We start from the raw sequence: 24,799 nt of genomic DNA on the forward strand, positions 1-24,799 counted from the left end.
AATTGAATTTTTTTGTTTAAATCAGTATTATGGCATTTACATTATAATGACTGTGAATATTGTCCACAACTGTGCCACTTGCTCTACTAGGAATACATTTCTCTCCTTGTATGACTTTTTGCTTTTCTTAGAGGTAACGACTGTTCTTTTTATCTGTTCACTGTTCTATATGCACAATCACTAATTTATGCGAGATGCTCCGCCAGAGTGCAATAACCCTCTGTCTGCTCGGGCACCTGAGGTCCCACGGGTTCCACTGTCTTTCTCGTTTCCTTTATGATTTGGGGGCATTTCCTGCTCTATCTGTGCAGGTTGCCTCTTAGGCCTGCTGCCCAGCTCTCTTCCTGGAGCCCCCCTTGACCAAATCCTGGGAATTTGAGTCACCTCTCTTCCCAGTTGAATCCTAGCTCCTGTATCTCCCTCCCTCTTTCCTGCTTTAACTCCCTCATTTTGATGGAACGCATCTTCCAGGAATATCCTGAGAAAGAGTGATGAGGAGGCGAGTTACTTGAGATCTTATTATCCCCAAATGTCTTGATTACATCTCCACACTTAATTGGCAGTCTGGCTGTGTTTGGAATTCTGGGTTGGAAATCCTTTTCCCACAGGATTTTGAAGGCATTGCTTCTGTCCTCAAGTTTCTAGAACTGCTTTAAGAGGTCAGATGCCATTCTGATTCCCAATTCTTGGTGATTTTTTCTCCTCTCTAGAACTTTTAGGGGTTTTCCTTATCCTTGGTGTTGTGAATGATATGACGATGTGGCTTGGTGTGGGTCCTTTTTATTCATCACTCAGGCTTCTCATTGGATCTTTTCTATCTAGAAACTCATTCCCTTCAATTTAGGAACGTTAGTGTAATTTCTTTGCGAGTTCTCTTTTCTCTTTTTGACACCCCTGTTAATTGGATTTTAGACTTCCTGGATAGAACTTTTTTCTTACTATTTTTCCTGTACTTTCCATCTGTTTGTCTTTTTGTTCTATTCTGAACTTCATTTTCTAACTCTTTTGTTGGATTTGTTTTTAATTTCTGCTATCACATTTTTTGTTGCCAAAAGCTTTTTCTTATTCCCTGAATTTTCCTTTAAAAAGCCTCCTGCTCTTGTATCAGCATTTTCCTTGCTCTCTGCTTAGGTATCAAGAATAGTTTTTAAGAAACTTTTGCGTGCATTGACCCTGGTTCTGCAGAATTCCTTGTCTTCTGTTTGTTTTGATCTCTTTCTTTCTTGTTCTAATATAAACCTTGGCTGTGCATTTGTATTTACGAGGGAGGCATGAAAGAGATTGTTGAGAAGCTCTGTGTCCAGTGGGCTTGTCCCTGGGTAGATTTCAGGCAGGGAGTTTGGGTAGGGGCATGCCTTTTCACTGGGGGCTCTCTGTAGATTTCAGTGTCAGCATCTGTAGGTCTTTCCCCCTCCCCCATTTGCTCTCAGTGTAGTGGGGTCTTTGGGGAGGGCCCAGAGAAGTGTGTGCTCCATCCTCCATGTTCAACTTGACATGCCCCCAGCTCCATCCTTTACTTCCTGGGGGAGGGAGGGAAGGGGGGAGGGGGGAGGGGAAGGAGACGCCAATAGGAAAGTGATCCGGGGTATCTTCTCATGGATAGAGAGATATTTAGAGTGGGAAGTTTATCCTAAAGTTGGGCTTCAAAGAGGACTTAACAAACAAACCAAAAAAGCCTGTTTAGGGCAAATAAAGGTATTCAAGGAAATCATGTGTCATGAGTTACAAACACTTACTGGATACTTTTCTGGCCAAAACGTTGTACATCATTCTCTTATGTTCTCCATAAAACTGTCTTGTGAAACGTTATCTGCAATTATAAGAAAACTGAAGCCTAGGTGATTTTAAATGAAAAACTTCCCCAAGTCCCTTGGCTAAGACGGGGAAGGCGGAGGTTTACCCACTGCTGAGGTCGTTAGGATGTAAACTCCTCGCTCTGTGGTTAGGGAATGAGGAACCAGGCAGCAGGGTGAGTTGGAGACAAGCGTGTCTAATTAAGTGTGTTTAAGGAGGACGGCATTGTTCATTAAGAAGCCTCCTCTTCCTTTTTCCTGGCCATCTTTCACTTCGTAGGGCGTTTTTCACTTTCTCTTTCGCTTTCTGTTTTTCCTCTCTTACTGACTTTTGACTGTTTTGTCCCTATAGAAAGATCAACCTTTTCTGTTTAATTTTTACCCAATTTAACACACCTTAAAACCACACAGTATGCCGTTTGACCTCAAGTTTGCTGACAATCTTTTGAGCATTCATAGTGAAAACATTAAAAAAGGCATTACTGAAAAAATCTTAAAAAGCAGCAACACACTCAGCCCCAATTCCTAAGTAAGGGTTTCCACACATAAAAATAAAGATTTCTGTTTTTCCTTGAGAACCAAGGTGACTGCTAATTTTTATTTTTCCTGAGGAAGATCAGCCCTGAGCTAACATCTGATGCCAAACCTCCTCTTCTTTGCTGGGGAAGATTGGCCCTGAGCTAACATCTGTGCCCATCTTCTCTACTTTATGTGGGACGCTGCCACAGCGCGGCTTGACAAGAGGTGCGTCGGTGCGCGCCTGGGATCCGAACCGGCGAACCCTGGGCTGCCGAAGAGGAGTGCGCGCACCTAACCGCTGTGCCACCGGGCTGGCCCCACGACTGACTAATTTTGAGTGCACTAAAACTTTAATTCCGACTGCACTATTAAAAATTGGCGGTCATGATAAACACCGCTTATTAAGTACCCGCTTATGCCGGGCCCCTCACATACGTTGTGTCTTTGGTGCTTAAAACATCCTGCAGAGTACATATCATCATCCTTAGCCTTCTGTCGCTACCTTGCTAGTCTCTTTGCCCTTGTGGGTTTTTGCCCTTAAAATTTTTTTTTATTCTTTTGCTCTATCAGATAGTTGGGTATACTTTGCCATGCTATTCTGGAAGTGTTGATTGTAAAGGATTTCTAAGGTCCTTTCAGCTCTAAAATTCATTGTTAGCCTTATACACACAAATCCTTGTCCTTCCGTGACCTTGGGGGACGAGTCATTCGGGACCCTGACTTTCCCAGTGAGAGCAGGCCTCAGAAGACCATCTCCACCGTGTCTTCAGCGTCATTCCCGGCCGCTACATCCCGCACGTGGCGAGGCCTCACAGGTGTGGTCTGCCCCTCGCTTCTACCTCGCGCTGCACTTATGGATGGGGTAGGGCAGAAGGCCATCATTTCAAGAATGTTTCCCAGCGTATTTTGGGGGAAGGGCTTATTCCAGAGCCTGCAGATTATTTTCGATGTGCAGCTGCGGCAGAGAAGGACATTTCTGCAGTGAGGACCCCAGGATCCTCTTAATGGCATACTTTGGACAAAATTCCCGGCCCAGCAACATTTAGGGGTACATCATAGTGTTGACCCTGAGTCAAAGCCAGCGTGTTGGATCAGCTTTGTGGTGAAGGTGTTCTCTGTGGTGTTTGGAAAAGGCTCTTTGTTAGAGTGGAGCTAAGGCTGGGGGAGAGGCCAGCCCAGCTTGGGGCGAGCGGCCTGGAGCGGGGTCAGGGTCATGGTCACGGCCAGCACAGACAGCGCTGCGTGGATGATAGCCTCTGGAAAGTTTGATAGGACGGATGAGTGCCTGCTCTGCACGTGGGCAGGGGGCCCGGGCAGGCCGTGCACGTTAGCAACGCAGATCTCTGGGAGGGCTGGCAGGGCCTCAAAGGGCAGGATTCCCGCCTCTGGGATGACTAAGTGGGATGCTGGCAAATCAGCTCTCTGGAGGAAAAAGGAAAAAAAAAAAAAAAGGGAACAAAGGCAAGGTTCTGATTTGCTGCTTTCTCTGGTGTACTCACACTGCTGCTGATTTTGAGCCCCCAGTGGTTTCTGGCTGCAGAATTCCTGGACATGTAACAGTCAGGGGTGGCGAGCTGGTACCAGCTTATAGGGATGCAGGCTCCAGTGTTAGGGGCCCCTGGAACTGTGCAGGTAAGACTCAGTACTGGGACTTACACGGGATCCAGTTACTGGAACTGGGGTCCAATGGGAGGCTCGTATGGCACAAGGACAGTTAGTAGAACTGGAATCCAAGATCCAAACAGGACTAGCAGAGGCTGTCATGATGATAAGGATCCCGTCACAGCCAGAGCATCTGTCGTTTATTGAGTGCTTAGGATTGTCCAGGCAAAATAACGTCCAGGCAGTATTTCATTCAGTCCTCACAGCCACCCTGCGGAGTAAAATTATCTCCATTTTATACGTGAGAACACTGAGGCTTTGAGAGGGTGAGCAACTTGCCCAAGGTCACAGAGCTCGTTGTGAGTGACGGATGAGTTGCGCTCACAAGCTGGGTGATTCCTGCGGCTCCTCAGTCACCACGTACCCAGCTCCCTCAGGGGAGGCTGATGCTGAACCACTTGAAGTACTCAACTGGGTCCTCTTAATTCCCGAAGGATGGGCTCAGGCCAGCCCTCAGATGTGAGGGTGTCAGGGGCCCCAGTGAAGGTAAAGAGGGCATTGGAGCAGGGAGCTGGAAAGGTGCACGTCTGGTACATAGGCTGAATCAATAAGGTCATGCTGTGGGGCAGAGAAGTGGCAAAATGTTCTCAAGCCCCTGTCATTCCTTCTTGGGTGGCCCTTACAGTCTCGGGCAGATTTGTGGATGATGTTGGTGAAACTCCAGTTTTCAAGACGGAGGTTTTCACTTAGCCCTTCGTGAGCTTGGGCTTGCCAGCGGCAGGTCAACATGAAGAATGATACAGGTATCACCATGACCTCGAAATGACCTTGAACTGAAGCACAGGGTCAAGGCAGGAGTGAGCCAGGATGCAGCTCCTGTTGGTCCTGGAGCACCAGTGCCCAGGTGCTCTGTCTTCCAGGGACTGTGGCCTCGGCTCTGGTTGCAACAAACGCCTATGTAATTGACACCCTTGCACCTGGCTCAGCTGGAGTGGGCGAGGCCTTGGGCATGGCTCGGTTGCCCTGGGCCAGGCAGGCCTGTAAGGGGCTAGAAGGTGCTTCCCGGGGTGGAGGGCAAACCCAACTGCAGGGGGAAGAAGTTCAATCTGGTAAGTAAAACACGCTTCTGGAGAGTATTGACCTGATACCTGTGTGTCTGGTGCTGTGCTGGGACTGGAGGGTGGGCGGCCCCGTCCTATCCTAAAGATGCTTGTGGAAGAATGGGAGTCTCAAATCAGGTGCAGGTATGTGGGAGTTTGTGTGCCACTGTTTGTACAGAGATGGCATGAAGAAGGGAGTGGGTGGGGCCGGCCTGGTAGTGTAGTGGTTAAGTCTGCACATTCCACTTCGGCGGCCCAGGGTTCACAGGTTCGGATCCCGGGTGCAGACATACGCACTGCTTATCGAGCCATGCTGTGGCGGGCGTCCCACATATAAAGTAGAGGAAGATGGGCACAGATGTTAGCCCAGGGCCAGTCTTCCTCAGCAAAAAGAGGAGGATTGGCAAAAGATGTCAGCTCAGGGCTAATCAAAAGAAAAAAAGAAGGGAGTGAGTGGGTTCCAGGTTGGAAAGCTTCTGAAGGAGCAGACAGTCAACTTGGTCTTAGTGGATGGGGAGGAATTTACTCACTCAGCCAAAGGGCAGAGGATGGGGAATAAGGGGCTGGGAGGGTGTTCCATGCCAGAGACAGCACACACAAAGCGGGGTTGGGGGTGGGAGTGGAGGGGGTTCTAGGAGACCAATTATGTGGCAGGTGTGGGATTTAGGGGGAATGTTAGTCCCAGAGGGAACTTGCCAGACAGGAGGGTCTCAGGTTTCCAGGGTGGCCCCTCTCCCGAGGGGGATGGCACAGGGATGGGGCATCTCATCACAACCCGGGTCCAGGCACAAGATGGAAACAAAGCCTGAGGTCAGGCCGGGTGAGTGGGTTGACTAATGTATGGTGTTTCCCTGCGCCCTTTTCACAGATTGCAAGGTGATGCGTCTTTTTACTTTAAGGTTAACAATTGCACACTGACCCTCCGCATCTTTTCACTGGAGGATGCTCTTCCCACTGAGGGCCAGTGGGCCCTTTCGTGCAGCTCTGTGGAGCACAAGGTGACCCCCACATTCTTTATGCAGGGGGTGGGGTCCCCACCTCCCCTCTGCCCCTCCCCTCCTGCTGTAAAGCTGTCCCCCTGTTGATGACAGCCTGTGGTTGGTGCCAGCTACCAGCGACAACCTCCCACACTCCCAGGTCCTCTGTCATCTTTTTGTTACTCTCTTTAAAAAGTAATTTAAAAAATTTTAATTGTGGTCAAACATAAAATTTACCATCTTAACCATTTTTAAGTGTACAGTCAGTAGTTGTGAATGCACGTTGTGTAACACATCTCTAGAACTTTTTCATCTTGCAGTACTGAAACTTTGTACCCATTAAACAAGAGCTCCTCATTTTTCCCCTCCCCCCAGCCCCTGGCAACCACCATGCTTTCGGTCTCTACAAAGTTTACTACTCTAGATATCTCATATAAGTGAATTCTTGCAGTATTTGTCTTTTTATGACTTGCTTATTTCACTGAGCATAATGTCCTCAAAGTTCATCTATGTTGTAACGTGTGTCAAGATTTCCTTCCTTTTTAAGGCTGAATAATATTTCACTGTATGTTTATACACATCTTGCTTATCCATTCCTCCTTTGATGGATATTTGGGTTGCTTCCATCTCTTGGCTGTTGTGAATAATGCTGCAATGAACATGAGGGTGCAAATGTCTCTTTGAGAGCCTGCTTTCAGTTCTTTTGGGTATCTATCCAGAAGTGGGATTCTTGGGTTGTGTGGTAATTCTATGTTAAATTTTTTGAGGAACCAGAATACTGTTTTCCACAGCAGATGTACCATTTTACATTCCCACCAACATTGCACAAGGGTTCCAGTTTCTCCACATCCTCGCCAACATTTATCTTCTGTTTTTCTGATGGTAGCCATCCTAATGAGTGTGAGGTGATATGTCATTGTGGTTTTGATTTGCATTTCTCTGATGATTAGTGGTGTTGAGCATCTTTTCATGTGCTTGTTGGCCATATGTATATCTTCTTTGAAGAAATAACTAAGTCCTTTGCTGATTTTTTAATGAGGTTGTTTTTATGTTGTTGAGTTATATATATATTTTTTTTTGTGAGGAGGACTAGCCCTGAGCTAACATCCGCTGCCAATCCTCCCCTTTTTTCTTGAGGAAGACTGGCCCTGGGCTAACATCCATGCCCATCTTCCTCTACTTTATATGGGACACCGCCACAGCATGGCTTGACAAGTGATGCGTTGGTGCGCGCCCGGAAGCTGCAAACCCTGGGCCACCACAGCGGAGCCTGCACTTAACTGCTGTGCCATCGGGCTGGCCCCTGTAGGAGTTTTTCTGTGTATTCTGGACATGAACCCCTTCAGATATATGATTTGCAAACGTTTTCTCCCATTCTGTAGGTTGCCTTTTCACTGTTGATTGTGCCTTTTGATGCACAGAAATTTTTTTTCCCCTTTTTGTTATCACATCTGCTGCCTCTTATCTCTGCCCTCGATTGCTGCTGCTAAGACCATTGCAGCTGATGTTTCTTCATTAGAAAATACGGTTACCAGTAAGTTGCACTTCCTCTATAGACTGATCATGAAGAAATAGATTTTCTTTTAAAAATTTCATGTCCAGATTTTATAATTCATTTTAGTAATTCCTTCCATTCATCCATTCACTTATTCATTCAACAAGCGAGTGGATATGAGCATCTTCCTGGAGCCATTTACCGTGCCACGTGCTGGGAATATGGAGACAAACCAGCAATGCTCGTCACAACCCCACTGCAGCCCGCCCCCTCCGGGATGCTTTCCTGACTGGCTCTAGATACTTGAGTCGTCTTGCTTCTAAGTGTCCGTAACATGAACTGTTCCTCCAGTATCGCAGTCATTATGTTGTTTTATTTGCACGTTCCCCTTGCCCATGACCATGAACTGCTAACGGTCACATCTTATCCGTCTTTGAACACTGCAGTGGAAGATGCTACCTCTCTCTGGATAGCTGCTGAGTGGAGGCACGTGGGAGCCGTGCAAGGCCGCCTGAGGTTCAGCCTCAGGGCCTCCCACAGCGCAGGTGGCGGTCCTGAGCTTACTTTCCTTTTTGCTGCAGGACCTGCTCTCTGTTCCTTTTAAAAAGTTACAACTGCTCATTCTGCCCTTGGGGTTTTGCTCGCCCTAGATTGACTTTAAAGTGATCCATTGCCACTTTTCTCTACCCCCCAAGATAGGCCTTCAGGCTACTGGTAATTACTACTGGGGAAACATACTGGGGTCCCCTTCTTGAGATGATAAGTAGCAAGTTCCACAAGCTTGGCTTTTATATTTTGTGAGAATCCAATCTTCCTGTGTTTCAGCTCCCCCTTAGCCTCCTCCCACCCCCCCCCCATCAAGTCCCCATTTCATAGGATCACACAGGCTCTTTGGCTCATGGGCAAGACAGATGGGTACAGTTGGGGGGGTTGGTAAAAACACTACAGATGGACCCCATTTATTGAGCACTTACTCTGTGTGCCAGGCCTCACACTAAGTTTTTTGTACTCATTTTCGTTCACTTAATTTTCATAACCCACCAATGAATAAAATTATTATTATTATCCCAACGGACAGGTGAAGAAACGGACACTCAGGGAAGCCAGTTCTCACACTTGCTGATAAATGGGCGAGCTGTTTCAGACCCGAGCAGTTCTGGCTCTAGAGGACTGTTGGCTGCGGTACTAGACTGCCCATTGTAGAGGTGGGGAGGGGGCTTGCGTGTGGAGAACTGAGATAATCTCTAAGAGCAGACAGTCCTCAACACATAACTGATTAGTTGATCCATCTGCAGAGGAAATAAATTCACCCCAAATATGGTTTGTAAAAGTGCTTCTGATAAGATTTGAGAACTATCTAGTTGATTAGGTTTTCTAGGGAGATGTAATAATAAAAGGAAACTGATTATTATGAAGAAGTGTGTAATGTGATCTTGTCTGCTTGAGGTAGAACCTTGATAATAAGGATATGTCGATATTAGTGCAGCATCGTTGTGATTTATGACATCTTAAAAAAAGTGTCTAGAAGACTCCACTATATCCCAGATGCTGTGATGGGTGCTGAGTAAACATCGCCATGGTTTCTGCATTTGAGGAGTTCACAGTCTCTAGTAGGTAGCATGCTTTTGTCTGTATCTGGCTGAGACAGGAAGGAAATATCATTCTCCTATAATAGGAAGCCAATTGTCCACTGGGCACAGGCCTCATGTGACCATCCACTCACCGTGGTTCTCAAGGCTGTGGTGCTTTCCATCTGCTGGCTCTCCCAGCTCTACTGTTCTTATTGGATCCATCCTCAGGCAGGTGGCCAGATGGCTGCAGCATTTCTGAGTTCACTTCCAGGCAATATCCAGAGGAAGAAAGGAGACAGTCTTCTCCTGTAACGCCTTGGGAGAGAGGGAGTTGTGCAGCTGTGACACCTCTCAGCAGGCTCTCTCTCACTTCTCGTTAGCTAGAGTTGGGCCCGATGTTCCACAGGAAATGGGATTACTATGATTGACTTAGACCACTCATCTGGGGTGGAATGGATGGGTCTGGGAACCAACCTCAGTGACCATTATATAGTCTGTTTCTACGACGTGGCAGATAGCAGGCAAACAGGTGGTGGGCACAGGACAATAACGCCTGGTGGGAACCAACAGGCTGGTTGTGGGGGCGAAAGGAGGGGCTGCTGTCCCAGTGTGAATGGGACTGAGTTGGGGAAGGCCTCCCAGAAAAAATAACCACTGGATTTCAGTCTGGAAAGGTACAAGTAGATGTTATCTAGGACAAGTGGGGAGAGGTGGGGGGTTGGGGATAAAGACAGAGCTGGGGAGAGAAGGGGTCTTTATTCAGAGGGAGAAGTATCATCTAAAGCAGTGGTTCTCAAAGCGTGGTCCCCAGACCAGCTGCATCAGCATCATCTGGGAGCTTGTTAGAAATTCAGATTCTCAGGCCCCACCAGAGACCTACTGCTCACACTCTGGGGGTGGGGCTCAGCACTGTGTGTTTTCACAAGCTCTCCAGGTGGTGCTGATGCAAGTTTGAGAACCACCGCTTGAAGGTATAGGAAGGATGAGAAAAGGTAAGACATTGTATAAGAAAGAGGGGAATTTTAGAGAATTTTACTCCCCTTGGGATAGTGCCTGTTTATCTATTAATCAATATATATTTGTTGAACACATACTTTATGATGTTGGAATGCAAAAATGAACAATTATAGTCTGAGATGAATGAAAATGCAGACACAACATACCAAAAACATATAAGAAACAGCTCAGGCAGTCCTTAGAGGAAATTTATAGCTGTAAACATCTATATTAAAAAGAAGAAAGATCTCAAATCAGTAACCTAACCTTCCATCTTAAGACACTGGAAATAGAAGAGCAAACTAAACCTGAAGAAAGCAGAAGGGAAGAAATAATAAAGATTAGAGAGGAAATTAGTGACAGAGAGAACAGAAAAACAATGTAGAATAGCAACAAAACCAAAAGTTGCTTCTTTGAAAAGATCAACAAAATTGACAAACCTTTAGGTAAATTGACCAAGTGAAAAAAAAGAAGACTCCAATTACCAAAATCAGCAATGAAAGAGGGGACATTACTATGGGCCTTATAGAAATAACAAGGATTGTAAGGGACCACTATGAACAATTGTGTATTAGTATGCTAGGGCTGCCATAGCAAAATATCATAGACAGGTGGCTTAAACAACAGAAATTTATTGTCTCACAGCCCTGGAGGCTGGAAGTCCCAGACCAAGGTGTGGACAGGTTTGGTTTCCCCTGCGGTCTCTCTCCTGGGCTTGTAGATGGCCACCTTCTCGCTGTGTCCTCACTGGGCCTTTCTCTTCATGCACATCCCTGGTGTCTCTCTGTGTGTCCTAATCTCCTCTTCTAATAAAGACTCCAGTCAGATTGGATTAGGGCCCACCCTAATGGCCTCACTTTAACTTAATTACTTCTGTAAAGACCCTGTCTTCAAATACAGTCACATCCTGAGGTACTAGACATTAGGACTTCAACATGTGAATTTTGGGGGGACACAATTCAGTCTATAACAAATTGTATGCCAAGAAATTAGATAACATAGATGAAGGGGACAAATTCCCAAAAAGACACCAACTATAAACTCCCAAAACTGACTGAAAAAATTAGAAAATCTGAATAGATCTTTAACAAATGAAGAGATTGAATTAGTAATAACTTATAACAAAGGAAAGCCCAGGCCCAGATGTCTTCACAGGTCAATTTGACCCAACATTTGAAGATTTAATACCAGCTCTTCATAAACTCTTATAAAAATTAGGAGAATACTTCCCAACTCATTCTATGAGGCCACTGTTACCTTGATACCAAAACCAGACAAATACATCATCACAAGAAAAATGACACTTAGGAATATAGACACAAAATCCTCAACAAAACACTAGCAAACCAAATCTAGCATCATATAAAAAGGATTATATACCATGATCAAGTGGGACTTATCCCAGGAATGCATGGTTGGTTTAACATCAGAATATCAATTAATGTAAGATACCATTTTGATAGAATTAAGAAGAAAAAAAGCCATCGTGATCATTGCAATAGACGCAGAAAAAGTATTTGATAAAATCCAACACTGTCATGTTAAAAACACTCAACAAACTATAAATAGAAACTTCTTTGACCTGATAAAGGGCATCTACGAAAAACTGACAGCTAACATCATCCTTAAGGGTGAAAGATTGAAACTTTTGCTCCAAGACCAGGAACAAGGCAAGGATGTACACTCTCCCCACTCCCATTCAACATTGTGCTAGAAGTTCAAGCCAAAGTAATTAGGCAAGAAAAAGAAATAAAAGGCTTCCAGTTTAGAAAGGAAGAAGCAAAACTATCTCTTTTTTGCAGATGACATGATTTTGAATGTAGAAAATCCTGAGGAATCCACTAAATTGAATGATTAGAACATAGTCCCTACTTTCAAGGCATTCCCAGGCAAGGAGCGGGACAGTGAAATGCTGTGAATGTGTATACACAAGTATTTGTAGAAGAAGTGTCCCAGAGAAGATTTTTTTTTTTTAATTTTATTTTTTCCCCCAAAGCCCCAGTAGATAGTTGTATGCCATAGCTGCACATCCTTCTAGTCGCTGTACGTGGGACGCAGCCTCAGCATGGCTGTAGAAGCGGCACGTCGGTGCGCGCCCGGGATCCGAACCCGGGCCGCCAGCAGCAGAGCGCGCGCACTTAACCACTAAGCCACTGGGCCGGCCCAAGAAGGAGATATTTTAAATGGGTCCATGTGGAGGATGTCATGTCTCAACAGGAGATTGCAGACTGGACGATTGGGGTGGGGGCAGAGGTGAGCATTTCAGGCAGAGAGAATATATGCAAAGTGACACAGGTGTGAAATGGTGGGGGGCAGTGATGAGCTACAAGTGTGCTGGGAGGGTGGGGTTTGTTTGGGGGCTGTGGTGGGAGATGAGTCAAAGAGGTGAACAAGGTCCAGATCACGAAGACCCTTATACACCATGCCCAAGATGTTGGATTCCACTCTCCAGGCAGTGGGCATCACTCAAGGATTTTGAGTAGGAGTGTTTGGACCAATTACCTGATCGTATATAGTGTCTTGGGTTTTGTGAAGGGTCCCTGGAGTTGCCCGTATGTTCATTTGACCTGATAGAAGTGGCGTGGTCTTAGATCTAGGTCTGTTTTTCTTTCCAGGTTTCTGGGTGGAGCGCACCCCCGTGCACGAGGCAGCCCAGCGGGGCGAGACCTTGCAGCTGCAACAGCTCATTGAGAGCGGCGCCTGCGTCAACCAGGTCACGGTGGACTCCATCACGCCCCTGCACGTGGCCAGTCTGCGGGGCCAGGTGCAGTGCGTGCAGCTGCTGCTGGCCGCCGGGGCCCAGGTGAGCCGCCCTTCAGGACAGACCCCTGAGACTGGGATTGTGGCTGTGGGAATGGACGGGGCCAGCTCGGAGGAAAAGAAGAGGCTTGGGATTAGCATGGAAAGGAAAGAAACCACCGCAGGAGGCTTAGAAGGAAAGGAAGGAGGAAACCAGAATGGGGTGTGGTGGAGGCCGAGGGAGGAGGGAGGGCGGTCTCTATGCCAGCTGCACACTGAGGACCAGTAAGTGTGGTTGTGGACTTGGCTAACAGGAGGTCACTAGAGATCGAAGAGAAGGCAGTTTTAGGAAGATGGTGGAGGGAGCTCCCTGCTCCCAGGTGGGCAGGGGCAGGCCGTGCACATCAGACACAGGCTCTCTAGGAGGGCTGGTGGGGACTTGGCTCAAGAGCTGCTGTTTGGTCTCAGAGAGCAGGATGACTAAGGATGCTGGCAAACTGGCTCTCTGGAAAAAAGGTAAAAAGGAACAAAAACAAGATTCTGATTTGCTGCTTCCTCTGATGTAAATACTCACACCACACTGAGGTCAGCCCCCAGCGGCATCCAGCTGGAGGGATTCCTGGATATTTACCAGTCGGCTGTGGGTAGGAGCCGGCCAGCACACAGCTGGATAGCCGGCGTATCCAGAGTGCAGGCTCTGGTGTCAGGGCTTAGGAGTTGAGGAAGAAGCAAAGACTGTGCACCACTTACTCTTTCCAAAAGCTTGGCTGTGGAGGTGATTCAGGAGGACCTGGAACAAGCTGCAGTGTGTACCCACGTAGGAGCTGAATTGGGGCAAATTCTAAGCAGGATCTGCCAGTTTGGGGAGTTGCCTTTTTCCCCGCCTGCCCTGTGATTTTCCAACTGGAGGAGGCAAGTGAAGCTGGTTCAGACACTCCTAGCTGCGGTTGGAGTTTTAAAACCCATTTTTTTTATACGCTGCCTCCCTCAGCTTGTACCCTGGATCTCTCTGCCTGCTCTGTGCTTATTAGGTGCTTGGGGTGGTGGTGAGAGAGAGGCTGAGTTGATCTTGCCCAGAGAGAGAAAAGAGCCCCAACAGGGTGACTCCTGTATAGGCTAGTCGACACTCCCCAACTCATGTTCCCTTCTGTTTTTGAACTCCCTGGCCTGGCAGGCACTTTAGCACATAATAGAAAACCTAAGAACTTCTTTGAAAGACTAAGAAGTGTCTCTGCAAAGATGAATGAGCATCGAGATGAGAAAGCAGGTTGTGTGCATTGTCCCCCCCCACCCTCTGACGCTGGTTTCTTCTTCCCCACAAGGTGGACGCCCGCAACATCGACGGCAGCACCCCGCTCTGTGATGCCTGCGCCTCGGGCAGCATCGAGTGTGTGAAGCTCTTGCTCTCCTACGGGGCCAAGGTCAACCCACCCCTGTACACCGCATCCCCACTGCACGAGGCCTGCATGAGCGGTGAGTTGGGCAGGAGGGAGCAGTGGAGACAGGAAGTGGAAGCCATCAGCAGGCGAAGGAGAGCTCCTGTTCTGTATGTGGCTCTTGATCTTTTCCTCCTAGAGATGCAGTCCTCATCCAGGATGAGGGAGCTGTTGTTTCTATGATGGGATTTTATTTCTTGGCTGACCCTCAGTGCCTTTCAGATGTCAACACTGGAGATTGGTCCACTCTCCAGCCACTCACTCGGTCTTTGCTGCCGTTTTGCCCTGTGGGCCCTGATCTAGTTGGGAGACGAGACCCAGACACATCCCCCAGGACAGGTGCTCTCAGAGGAGGGGGTGCTGGGCCTGGAGGCTCAGACAGCAGGTGGGATTTCAACTGCCCTCCAAGAATGGATTGATTCCAGATGGTGGGAGAATCAGAAGGCTGTCCTGGTCTCACTGGGTCAGAAGTTCCCAGTAGAGGAGCTACAACAGATAGGACTAAATTTAGGGCAAGACCAGCTGGTGGAAAACTTTTTAAGTGACAGACTAAGGGGTTTGGATTCTACTCCTTTGGGCAAAGGTTGCAAACGTGTGGCCTATATTTTGATTGGCGGGCACGGTGTTGGTCTCTGTGTGGGGTGTGCCCTTCCATGGCTCCACCCAGGGCCACTGTTCTCTGCTGCTTCACAGCCCGATTCCCAGTTAGGCCATCCTTTGTCACCCGCAGGCACTGGGAATTGCTACAGGCAGCTCTTAAGGCTTTTGAGCAGATGTTGAATGATAGGAAAACATTTTTGAAAGGTTGGTTTAGTGGCCATCCATGGACAGTGCAGAGGAGGGAAAAATTTTTTTTCCTTTACCCATTTGAGATTCATTGCCTGGGGCCCTGCCAGTTAGACCGACATAGGACAGATTAGCAAGAGAAACTCGAGTAGAAGTCTGTTAACGTGTGCAGCGTGCTCACACGCGGGAGAACTCAGTGATGACTGACTCAGAGGGGTGTTAGAACTTGGGCTTACAGAGCATCTTAACAAAGAACAATAATTTTATAGAGAAAGGACAAGACGAAGGAAAAGGACTGAGTTTCTAGGGGGGCAAATTGTGGGAAGGCAAAGATATGGGGGACTAATGGGAGATAAAGCCAGTTAGCGAGGTTTGTTGTGTAGAATCCTCTGGTGCTGGCTCTGGGCTGGTCAGGGTCTAGAGTTGTCTCTGCTGATTAATTTCTTTCCTTCCTGGTAGAGAGGGGAGGGGACACCTTTACAAAATTATGTCTTGCTTTTAGGCAAGTAGGAGAGGGTAGAGAGCTTTTCTTCTATCTGCTTCTTCTCAGTTGTCCTCAGCTCAAAATAATCCTTATTCCAAAGTGGCATGTTTTGGGGTGGCATGCTCTGCTCCCCTTCAGTAGATAGACTAAAGTGGTGGGGGGAAGTGGAGAGGGGGCCATCGCAGTGATCCAAGTGCAAAGCTCTTCGAGCCCAAGTGGAGTGGATTCATCTAGAAACTCTGGGGGAGAATCAGTGGGATTTGATATGAGAGGGAGGAGAGCATGGGGTCAACACCGACTCAGGGCTGAGCGGGGAGTGCTGCCAACGACTGAGCCTGATGGCCAGGAAGAGGTGCCCCCAGGGAGGGGAGGGAGGGGACTTTGTAGTGGTTAGGACATCCCGAGGAGAATGGCCAGCAGACAGCTGTAGAGGTGGGGCTGGGTCTCAGGGCTAGTGGTGGCAAGTTGGTAGCTGCCAACAACGAAGCATGATGAAGTGATGGGAGAGGATGGAGCGTGGGACAGAATGAACCTCAACCCAAACCTGGGCTAAAGATACTCGAGAGGAGCCAGGGGAAGAGGCAGGAAAGGCGTCTGCCTGGAAGAGGCAGGCGGGGAACCCGGTAAGAAAGTTTAGGGACGCTCATCCAGGATGCCAGCAGCTTTCTGTCATCACCTCCAGCTCGGAGCTCCCCACACAGCTTAGGAGGCAGCCTGGAGATGGGGAGCACCTTCTCTCCCACTGAGGAGCCAGGAGGCAGCGAGGAGAATCTTCTCTGGCTGTTAAGAGGTGGTGTTCCCCAAGTTTTTATTCTCCCAGCAAGAGGGCCAGCTGTGCCCTCCCTTTCTCCCGCTGCCAGGTAGGCTTAGAGAACCGTTGGGCTCTCAAGAGAAAGGTCAACTAGCCCCGTGCTCCCTAGGGCCATGAGGGGTCACAAACTGCTCTTAGCCTGGGATGTAGTCCTGGTTCCCTCCTCCCCCTACAACTGAGCATGGGGCTTACCTGTTCTAGCTGCTGCTTCAGTCTTGCTTGTTATTTCAAATGCTTATGCTCATTGATAGTCTTCATCCTTTTCCATTTCTTTTCAGGAAGTTCCGAATGTGTGAGGCTTCTTATTGACCTTGGGGCCAATCTGGAAGCGCACGATTGTCATTTTGGGACCCCACTGCATGTTGCCTGTGCCCGGGAGCATCTGGACTGTGTCAAAGTACTGCTCAATGCAGGTGTGTTGGTATTTATACCTGCTCTGCCCAATGCAGGTGCATCAGTGTTTACACCTGCTCTGCTCAACACAGGTGCGTCAGTGTTTATACCTGCTCTGCTCAGTGCCGGTGCATCAGTGTTTACACCTGCTCCGTCCAGTGCAGGTGCATCAGTGTTTATACCTGCTCCATCCAATGCAGGTGCATCAGTGTTTATACCTGCTCCATTCAGTGTAGGTGCCTCAGTGTTTACACCTGCTCCGTCCAGTGTAGGTGCCTCAGTGTTTACACCTGCTCCATCCAGTGCAGGTGCATCAGTGTTTATACCTGCTCCGTCCAGTGTAGGTGCCTCAGTGTTTACACCTGCTCCGTCCAGTGCAGGCACGTCAGTGTTTACACCCTCTCCGTCCAGTGCAGGTGCATCAGTGTTTACACCCGCTCTGCCCAGTGCAGGCACGTCAGTGTTTACACCCGCTCTGCCCAGTGCGGGCGCATCAGTGTTTACACCTGCTCTGCCCAGTGCAAGTGCGTCAGTGTTTATACCTGCTCTGCTCAATGCAGGTGTGTTGTGTTTATACCTGCTCTGCTCAATGCAGGTGCATCAGTGTTTATACCTGCTCTGCTCAACGCAGGTGTTTTGTTTTTCTGCACTGTGTGCCGGCAGAGAGCTGAGTGATGGGTTCAGATAGCCTAGGTTTGAAGCTGGCTTTTCCTACTTGCCAACTGAGACCTTGGGTCTCAGTTTCTGTATTTATAAAACTGGAAAAATGAAGCCTATTTTGCAGGGCTATTGGGAGGATTCGTGATAACATTCCTGCAGTACCTGGTGCATAGTAGGTGGTGGACAATTATTTTCAGTGGCCACAGGGGACCATTCACAATACCTGCCTGATACACTTGCTGTCTAAATTAGGAAGAGACGGGATCCAATGGAAAATGGAGTTGGCAGCACTTGGAATCCAGTTCTGAAAAGGCTCAGGATAGAGAGGTTCCCAAGGTGAAAAACAAAAACAAAATAAAAACCAACCAACCAACTGAAGGTTAGATTCAGGACCTGTCTACCTAATGGAGCTGGAGTGGGTATTGGCAGGGAGTTTTTATTATGAACCCAACTGAAATATTTTGTTGATGGAAAATTTTAGCTCAGCCGTCTCATCCATTCTGGGTGCAATTTAGGATACAGAAACAAAACTGTTCAGAAATAGAAAGATTATGAATTCCCCCTGGATGACGGTCATCTGAGTTCAAGTTGTGTGTAGTTTTCTATTAGTGAGTCTTACTTTAATGTGCCACTTTTAAGTCTTTTCAGTGAAAAAGGTTCATTTCGTGTAGGGTTGGTCACTGGGGTAGTTTTTGTTTTTTATACAATGATAAACTATCTAGGTTAGAAGCAGTCATAGGTCTTCTAGGCAAGTCACTCATCAGATGGTTGGACCCCATTTCTATCAACCTATGGTATCTACCTGTTATTGCTGTTGAGCTTTTAACATAAAAATTTTACAGTGTGACAACCTTCTGCAGAGTGTCTGGTATATATGTGCTCGGTACACCTTCATTCCATTTTTCCTTTAGTTCTTTTTGTTGTGGCTCAAGAGGAAAGGATCAAATTCATGGTTTTATCCCCAACATCCTTTCTGCATTAGTTAGGACTTTATAGAAGTGATCACTCCTTTGTCAGTAATAGGAAACTAGCTTCACCTGGGTGAGGGGAACTCTGGGTTCAGGTAACTGGAAAGATCAGAACTAGACCAGGTTTCAGGGTCAGTTTGACCCAGGTGTTCAACAGCGTCATGAAGAACTCACTTTCTTTTAATTCTGCAGTTCTGTTTTCCTCAGTGTCCACTTGATCCTACCCATGGCGTCCCTGATAGGGGTAAAATGGCTGCAGCAGAGTTGGGCTGAAATCTACGTCACTTTGTGAGGCTTCTGATAGCTTTCTCAGAGGAGGGAAGAACCCCTTCTCCAGATATCTCCCTCACATTCCTCCTTATGTCCCATCGGCCTGAATTGTGTCCCTGTCAAACGTTGTCCCTTTGGCCAGACTTCGCCAAATTCTGATTGGCTCGGGCCTGGGTAGGGGGAGGGATTAACCCAGCAAGGGCCCACACGGGGAGCTGGAGGTTAGGACCCCACATTGCAGGGTGGCAGTTCAGTGGGGCAGGTTGGAAAGGAACAGGAGGGCAACCACAATGTCCATGACGGCCTTGAGCATGGGACCCAGTTGTTTCCATGGGAGTTTCTATACACCTGGAGAATGGAGCGAGGGGTGAACGGAATTCTCCTGGGGAATGCTCCGTGATGTGTCAGCATCACTCGCTGTCGCTGACTGCCACCACGCTGTCAGCTCTGGACTTAATCCTTGGTTCTAGTCTAGTCTTCTCAGACGATCTTTGACATCCCTTCTTAGATTAAATGGATTCTTTTTATTTTCTTAAGCTATTTTTTAACTATGGGCAATCTCAAACATACAGAGAAGTAGAGAGAAGAGAACAGCGTATGGACTCTTTTTAGAGTAGTGATTCTCACCTAGATGGATAATCTGATGAAAGCCATGGACCACATCTCTAGAAAAAAATGCATGTGGGTGCTTTTGCACGAGATTTAAGAGAGGCCCCTGGCCCTGCTGGAGGAGCTGAGCCCTGGGGGGCTGTGTGGTGCCTCCCAGGGGTGGATACAAGGCTGCTGGTGTCGTGTAGGCAGTGAGGCCAAGTCACCGAGCTGCAGATTATTTTTGCAGAGGAGGAGGGCTGGGGAAGGTGAAAGTCCAGTTATTATGGTGAAGCGATTGTTAATCTGATCCGGGCAGTAAATATTTAACTGCTGGCAGCATTCCGAAGGAGCCAGTTGAGGCGTGCTGGACTTCCATCTTCCCAGCCCGGCGTGCACTCGTCACATGCTTCTCTATTCTTTTGTCCGCAAGCATATGCTGAGCCGTTTGTGCTTGCCGTCCCGGGTCCTTGGTGCGCTAAGGTGCGTGACAGTCCCATGTCTCGCTAAGGTCTTACTCTGAGTCTGCTTAAATCCTATTTTGCTTTGGAATCAGGATTTTGATAATGTGCAGGCTTTGACCTCTTTTCTCTGAAGCACGAAGTTGAGGATTTTTAACGCCCAGCTGGTGTCGGTTGTTTTGCTGGCTCATGCGCGCTCTCTCAGTTCAAGGCACATTAATCCACACAAGGCCACTTTCTCCCCCTTCTCCCTTCTTTCCTCTGTCCCCCACGCCCCACCATTCTAATGTGTCTCTGTATGTGTTTTTGTAAGATATACATTCATTCAATGCACATTTTTAGAGCCTCCGTCCTGTGCCCATGGTGTGTGTATGTGTGTCGCTGTGTGTGTGTGTCCACGGTGTGGTTGTGTGTGTGCGTTTGCATGCAAGGACAGGCAGGAGAGCTTGAGTAGCTCAACCTGAGCTTCCAGAGCCTCGGGACCTGTGGGGACAGCCTGCACTGGGCATTAGAACTGCCTCTTAACTCACAGGGGACTTCTTTGTTTTAGTTTTCTTCTTTTTGGTTCTATTTCCAGTTATGTTTCTTTATTACTGTTACCTGACTTTAGCTCACTTGTTGTAAGAAAAAAAAAGTACTTCCTGCTTTCGGATTTTGAAAAACATCCTGACAAGGCTGTAGCAGAGTCTGTTTTGATTTTGTGCCCTGGATGGGGTTCGCTTTTGTACACGGTGCTGAATGAAAAAGAACGAGCTGATGTTTCTCTTGGCTCCACGTTCTCTGCTCGGTGATATTTGTTCCCCGCTCTGGACCTGCAGGGGCCAACGTGAATGCAGCAAAGCTTCACGAGACAGCCCTTCATCACGCGGCCAAGGTGAAGAACGTTGACCTGATTGAGATGCTCATCGAATTTGGAGGCAACATCTACGCGCGGGACAACCGGGGGAAGAAACCCTCCGACTACACGTGGAGCAGCAGCGCCCCTGGCAAATGCTTCGAGCACTACGAAAGTGAGGGGACTCTTACTTTTGTTGCTGTTTGCACGATGCAATGTATTTTAGAATTGCACGAGAGACAGTTATGCAGGAAGCTCTGTTCTGGCAATATATCAGATCATTTATGAGTAAATAATTGCAAACTCCATGTGAGGCTGGTAATATAGACACAAGCTTCACTCTTCAGGAAACAAAGTACAAATGATCTGGCTAAGGACAAGACTTCTTTGGTACAAATCTTTAAATGAGTTTACCAGGATTACATTCACAAGAGGCTTTCAGACACCTATCAGTTGAAAAAAAGTGTGTCAATTTATTCAAATTTTTGGCAACTCTACCCAACCAAAATCCATTATGAATTCAGAGGCAACACTATCCATATCTGTTGGTTAACTATTTCCCAGAAGATGTTTCTTCTTCTGCATCCAAATAATTTGGGGGAAGAAGTAACATGGGAAAATGAATTTCACCAGTAGTTTTTTTTTTTTTCTTTCAAAGAGCTTTTTATTTCATACATTTTCATAAATTGGGAATACTCTGGTTAATTTGTTTTTATCAATCACGGATCATTCTAAAAGGCAGTCCTTGAGGCCAGGCTCTGCTTGGCCAATAGTGCCATGCCCCAGCTGCCAGGGACCTCCAGCGTCTTCCATCTCTGGCCCTGGTTTGCTCACCCCCCAGCACCTCCAGCTCCTGGCTGCTTCTTTAGTCCTGAGGCCCTGACCCTCTGCCAGCAGGACGTGCATTTGCGTCCGGTGTCTGCTAGATGTTCTGTGATGTGCATCCGCTCTCCTTGGGTCTCCTGCGGCCTGTGGCACTCGGTAGTGAGAGCAGAGCCTGTGGTCTGGAACAGCAGGAGCTGGCACCAGCACCTCCGGGCACTAACCCTCCGCCCCGTCCTTCGTTTGTCCGGAAGTTCGACAAACAAGGCTCCTAGCCGTAGGTTCGTCCTTTGCTGACAAATCTGTGTGCCAAGTTACAACATTATGGAAAACAAAAAAGAAAATCAAAACAAAAAACCCCACAAAATGAAATCCCTATGGACATCACTGGAATCCCATTTCCTGATCGTGTGTCCTCGGTCCCTGGCTGTCCTTCCTGGTAGCCTTCCAGAGAAGGCATGCAGGACGTGTGCTAGCTCTGGGAAGAGGGAGATGTTTCCAATTCCACCTTAGAGTGTTTATTAAGTTGGAGGATGTTATGCTACTTCCTTAAGCTGACCTCACGTGCTTCCTGTTCCCTTTTTCCAGAGACACCTCTGACCCTGTCGCAGCTGTGCAGGGTGAGCTTGAGGAGGGCCACCGGCGTCAGAGGGCTGGAGAAAATCGCCAAGCTGAACATCCCACCCCGGCTCATCAATTACCTTTCCTACAACTGAGCTGCAGGCACGGGAGGCGGGAGCAGGCTGGTGGCACCATGGCTGCTGGCCTTGCTGAGCCCAGCGTCGGGCTGCAAGGGCTTCTGCCATGTTTGTCTGAAGCGGTGCAGTTGCCATAGATAGAACAACGTTCCCCGAGTCCCTTTGGGCTGTCCTGTTTTGTCCTCTCTGCCGACTCCTGGAGAATGTTTCCAAGGCATTAGGAAGGCCCTGCCTCAGCTTCTGCTGGGGGCATGTTCCTGTGCTGGCTCTTCTAGAACTCCGCTCTAACTCTGTGCAGTTGTTCTCTTTTCACCGACCTTCCTCAGAGGGACTCTCAGGAAAGACTCTTCCGGGAGCACAGGGCAAGGCCAGGTGGGGCTGGGGGTCCAGGGCACTGCTGCTGATTTCCACATGTCCAGGAGGCCCAGCCACCTGGTGCCATCTCTGACTCATTCAGCACTAGGGTGGCGCTGGGTGTGCAAAGGGAGGCTCCTGTGCCGCAGACGGGGGCCCATGGGAGGTCAGGTCCTGACCATGTGGCCCGTGACGGCTGCTTTGGTGACACCCTGCCACTTGGGATGCTGTTTTCTGGAGCCTTGGTGGGCTCTTTCCAAGGCCCACCTGCGCCCAGGTGTGGTCATCACTCAGGGGGCTTTTTATGGGTCTGAGTGGGGGAAGGCACAGGCTCTTTATCCCCCACAACTAGCACAGTGTTTATTAGGAAGTTTTTCTTCAGTTTTAGGTCTCAACTCTTTTAAAAAGTTTATGTAGGGGATAAAAACTTTTAGAGGCTATAATAGGCTGTAACCCTTAGGTTTTGTTACTGAGTCTAAACAACAGGGAATGTGAGGTGTGTTAGCATGTATAACCAGGAGTACCCGTTTCTAATGTGAAGGGCTGTTAGGAAACTCTTTAGGTATTGTTTTTCATCTTTTTCTACAGATGACTTCCTCTCCCACTCTAAATTATGCTAACTCCTTGAACCTCTGAAATTGGCAGGAGAGGTTGCCGGCAGCCGTGGGTGCCGTCCACCAGCGATTCATTCATTTTGTGGATACTCATGGAACATCTGTTATGCTGAAGGCATTGTCTCAGTGCTCCGAACTGGACAGGAATCAGACTCATCATCCAAGGGAGGGAGGAAGATGTTTCGCAATCTGTTCCTATAGTGATAGAAACAAGTAATTCTGCATTATACGCCATGAGGTGTGCTATTAAGGAGTGTATTCAGACTGCGTTTGTCTCCCTAAGATTCTGCATCGTAATTAAAACAAAAACAGAAACGAGGGAGTTAAACTGGCGGACTTTTGCATAATTAGTTCAGGTATATTTGGTTTCTGGGGAACTGGAGAAGACACCACTTGTGAACGCTGTTGTGGGTCATGCCTGAAGCCAGCGTCCCCAGAAATGCCAACATCACCAGATTCTCCCAGGTCTGTCTGGACCTCCCTACCCTGGAGAGTGTGTGGAATAGGATGAGCTGACACTGGCCACGGTAATGCCCATTGTGCTCCACCACCAGAAGTGTCTCTTTGCAGGGTGACTTGGGTGGGGCCCCGGATCTGGTGAGAAGTTTCGTGCTGGCACCCATGGGTATTTTCCATCTCCGCTGCTTCAGCCATTGTTACGGTGGTGTGTCATTGTACGCTGAGAGTTAGAGCCACTCCCATTCAGTTACAGTCTTAGATACATCTTCTGGGTCAATCAGTGTTTCTGCATGTACTAAGAACAATGAAAAAAAAAACCCATTCTCTTTGTGAGAGAAACTTGCCTCTAGCAATGAAAGCCGATAATATTTCCACACCTGGAGCACTGGGTGCAGAATCTGGGCCCCATACTCGTTGCTCAATAAAAGTTCTTGAATAGAGTCCGTCTTTGTGTTCACACGGCCCTTTTCTTGTTGGGAGCGGAAACACAAGATGGGTTCATCCTGTGTGAGTCGAGAGGGGCCATTGTCATCTTCCTGTGTTTTGGAAGGTCCGGTGATGGAGCTGTGCCTGTCTCTGTCTCAGACTCCCGTCTTCCTGCCTTTCTGCTTGTCTCCTAGTGTGGATCTCAATGCCACCCTCATGGGGAGAGACACTGCCTAAGGGATCAGATGACTAAGATTTTAGAGCCTCCTGTACTTCCCTCCCCCAACTTTACTGAGATATAATTGACATATAAAGTGCCTGTATCTTCAAGTAGGAGTGTGACTGTAGACAAGTTTGTCCACTCCTCTGGGCCTGGATCTTCCCAGCTGCAGACGAAGGATAAAAGGTCCGATGTCGATCATTAAAAGGATTTTGATGATCAACCGCTGAATCTTACAGATGAGAAAATCAGGCCCTGCTAACCTCATACGTTTTTGTGAGGCTGAAATTAGGTGGTTAAAAGATACCTTGAAAAGTATAAAGAGCTCCCCGGATGTAAAATTTATGTGGTTATGACTGTACTCTGGTTTTGTGGATGTTTGTAGATCTTATCGCTGTGTAAACGATTCTCGTCTGCCTTCGGGACAGTACCACCTGTTTCAGGAGTAATATATTCAGAAGACTTCTTAGTCTGTATTTCAACACTCGATGTGCGGCTGACAGATTAGGAGAAGACATTTGCAACATAGATAACAAATGACTGGTAATCAAAATACATAAAGATCTTTTATAAATCATTAAGAAAAAGATTAACAACCCCACAGGGAAAAAAACGGCAAAGACAATGAACAGGAAAATTTACAAAAGAGGAAACCTCAAATGTTCGCTGGCATTTGAGGAAAGGTTGGTCAGTTATGATCAGGGAAATGCAAATTGGTGAAT

At 47.7% G+C, this 24,799-nt stretch overlaps 1 protein-coding gene across 4 annotated transcripts in view; it reads left to right on the forward strand.

Annotated features, from left to right (window-relative positions):
- The window catches only part of ASB13 (ankyrin repeat and SOCS box containing 13), a 29,339-nt gene extending 5,468 nt beyond the window's left edge, over positions 1-23,871 (forward strand). Inside the window, exons 2-7 of one of the 4 annotated variants that reach the window (XM_087420865.1) lie at positions 12,669-12,856; positions 14,115-14,265; positions 16,588-16,794; positions 20,468-20,659; positions 21,895-21,926; positions 23,004-23,871. In XM_087420865.1, the coding sequence (XP_087276991.1) occupies positions 12,669-12,856; positions 14,115-14,265; positions 16,588-16,794; positions 20,468-20,659; positions 21,895-21,926; positions 23,004-23,189 (956 nt within the window). In that variant the 3' untranslated portion in view covers positions 23,190-23,871. Of the gene's footprint in view, positions 1-12,668; positions 12,857-14,114; positions 14,266-16,587; positions 16,795-20,467; positions 20,660-21,894 lie in introns of all 4 variants that reach the window. The other 3 variants (XM_087420866.1, XM_087420867.1, XM_004425395.3) reach the window with 3 other exon arrangements.
- Positions 23,872-24,799: the final 928 nt, after the last annotated feature.

Source organism: Ceratotherium simum, chromosome 32 (genome assembly GCF_057802395.1).
Source record: "Ceratotherium simum simum isolate JZ-2026a chromosome 32, ASM5780239v1, whole genome shotgun sequence".
NCBI lineage: Eukaryota > Metazoa > Chordata > Mammalia > Perissodactyla > Rhinocerotidae > Ceratotherium > Ceratotherium simum.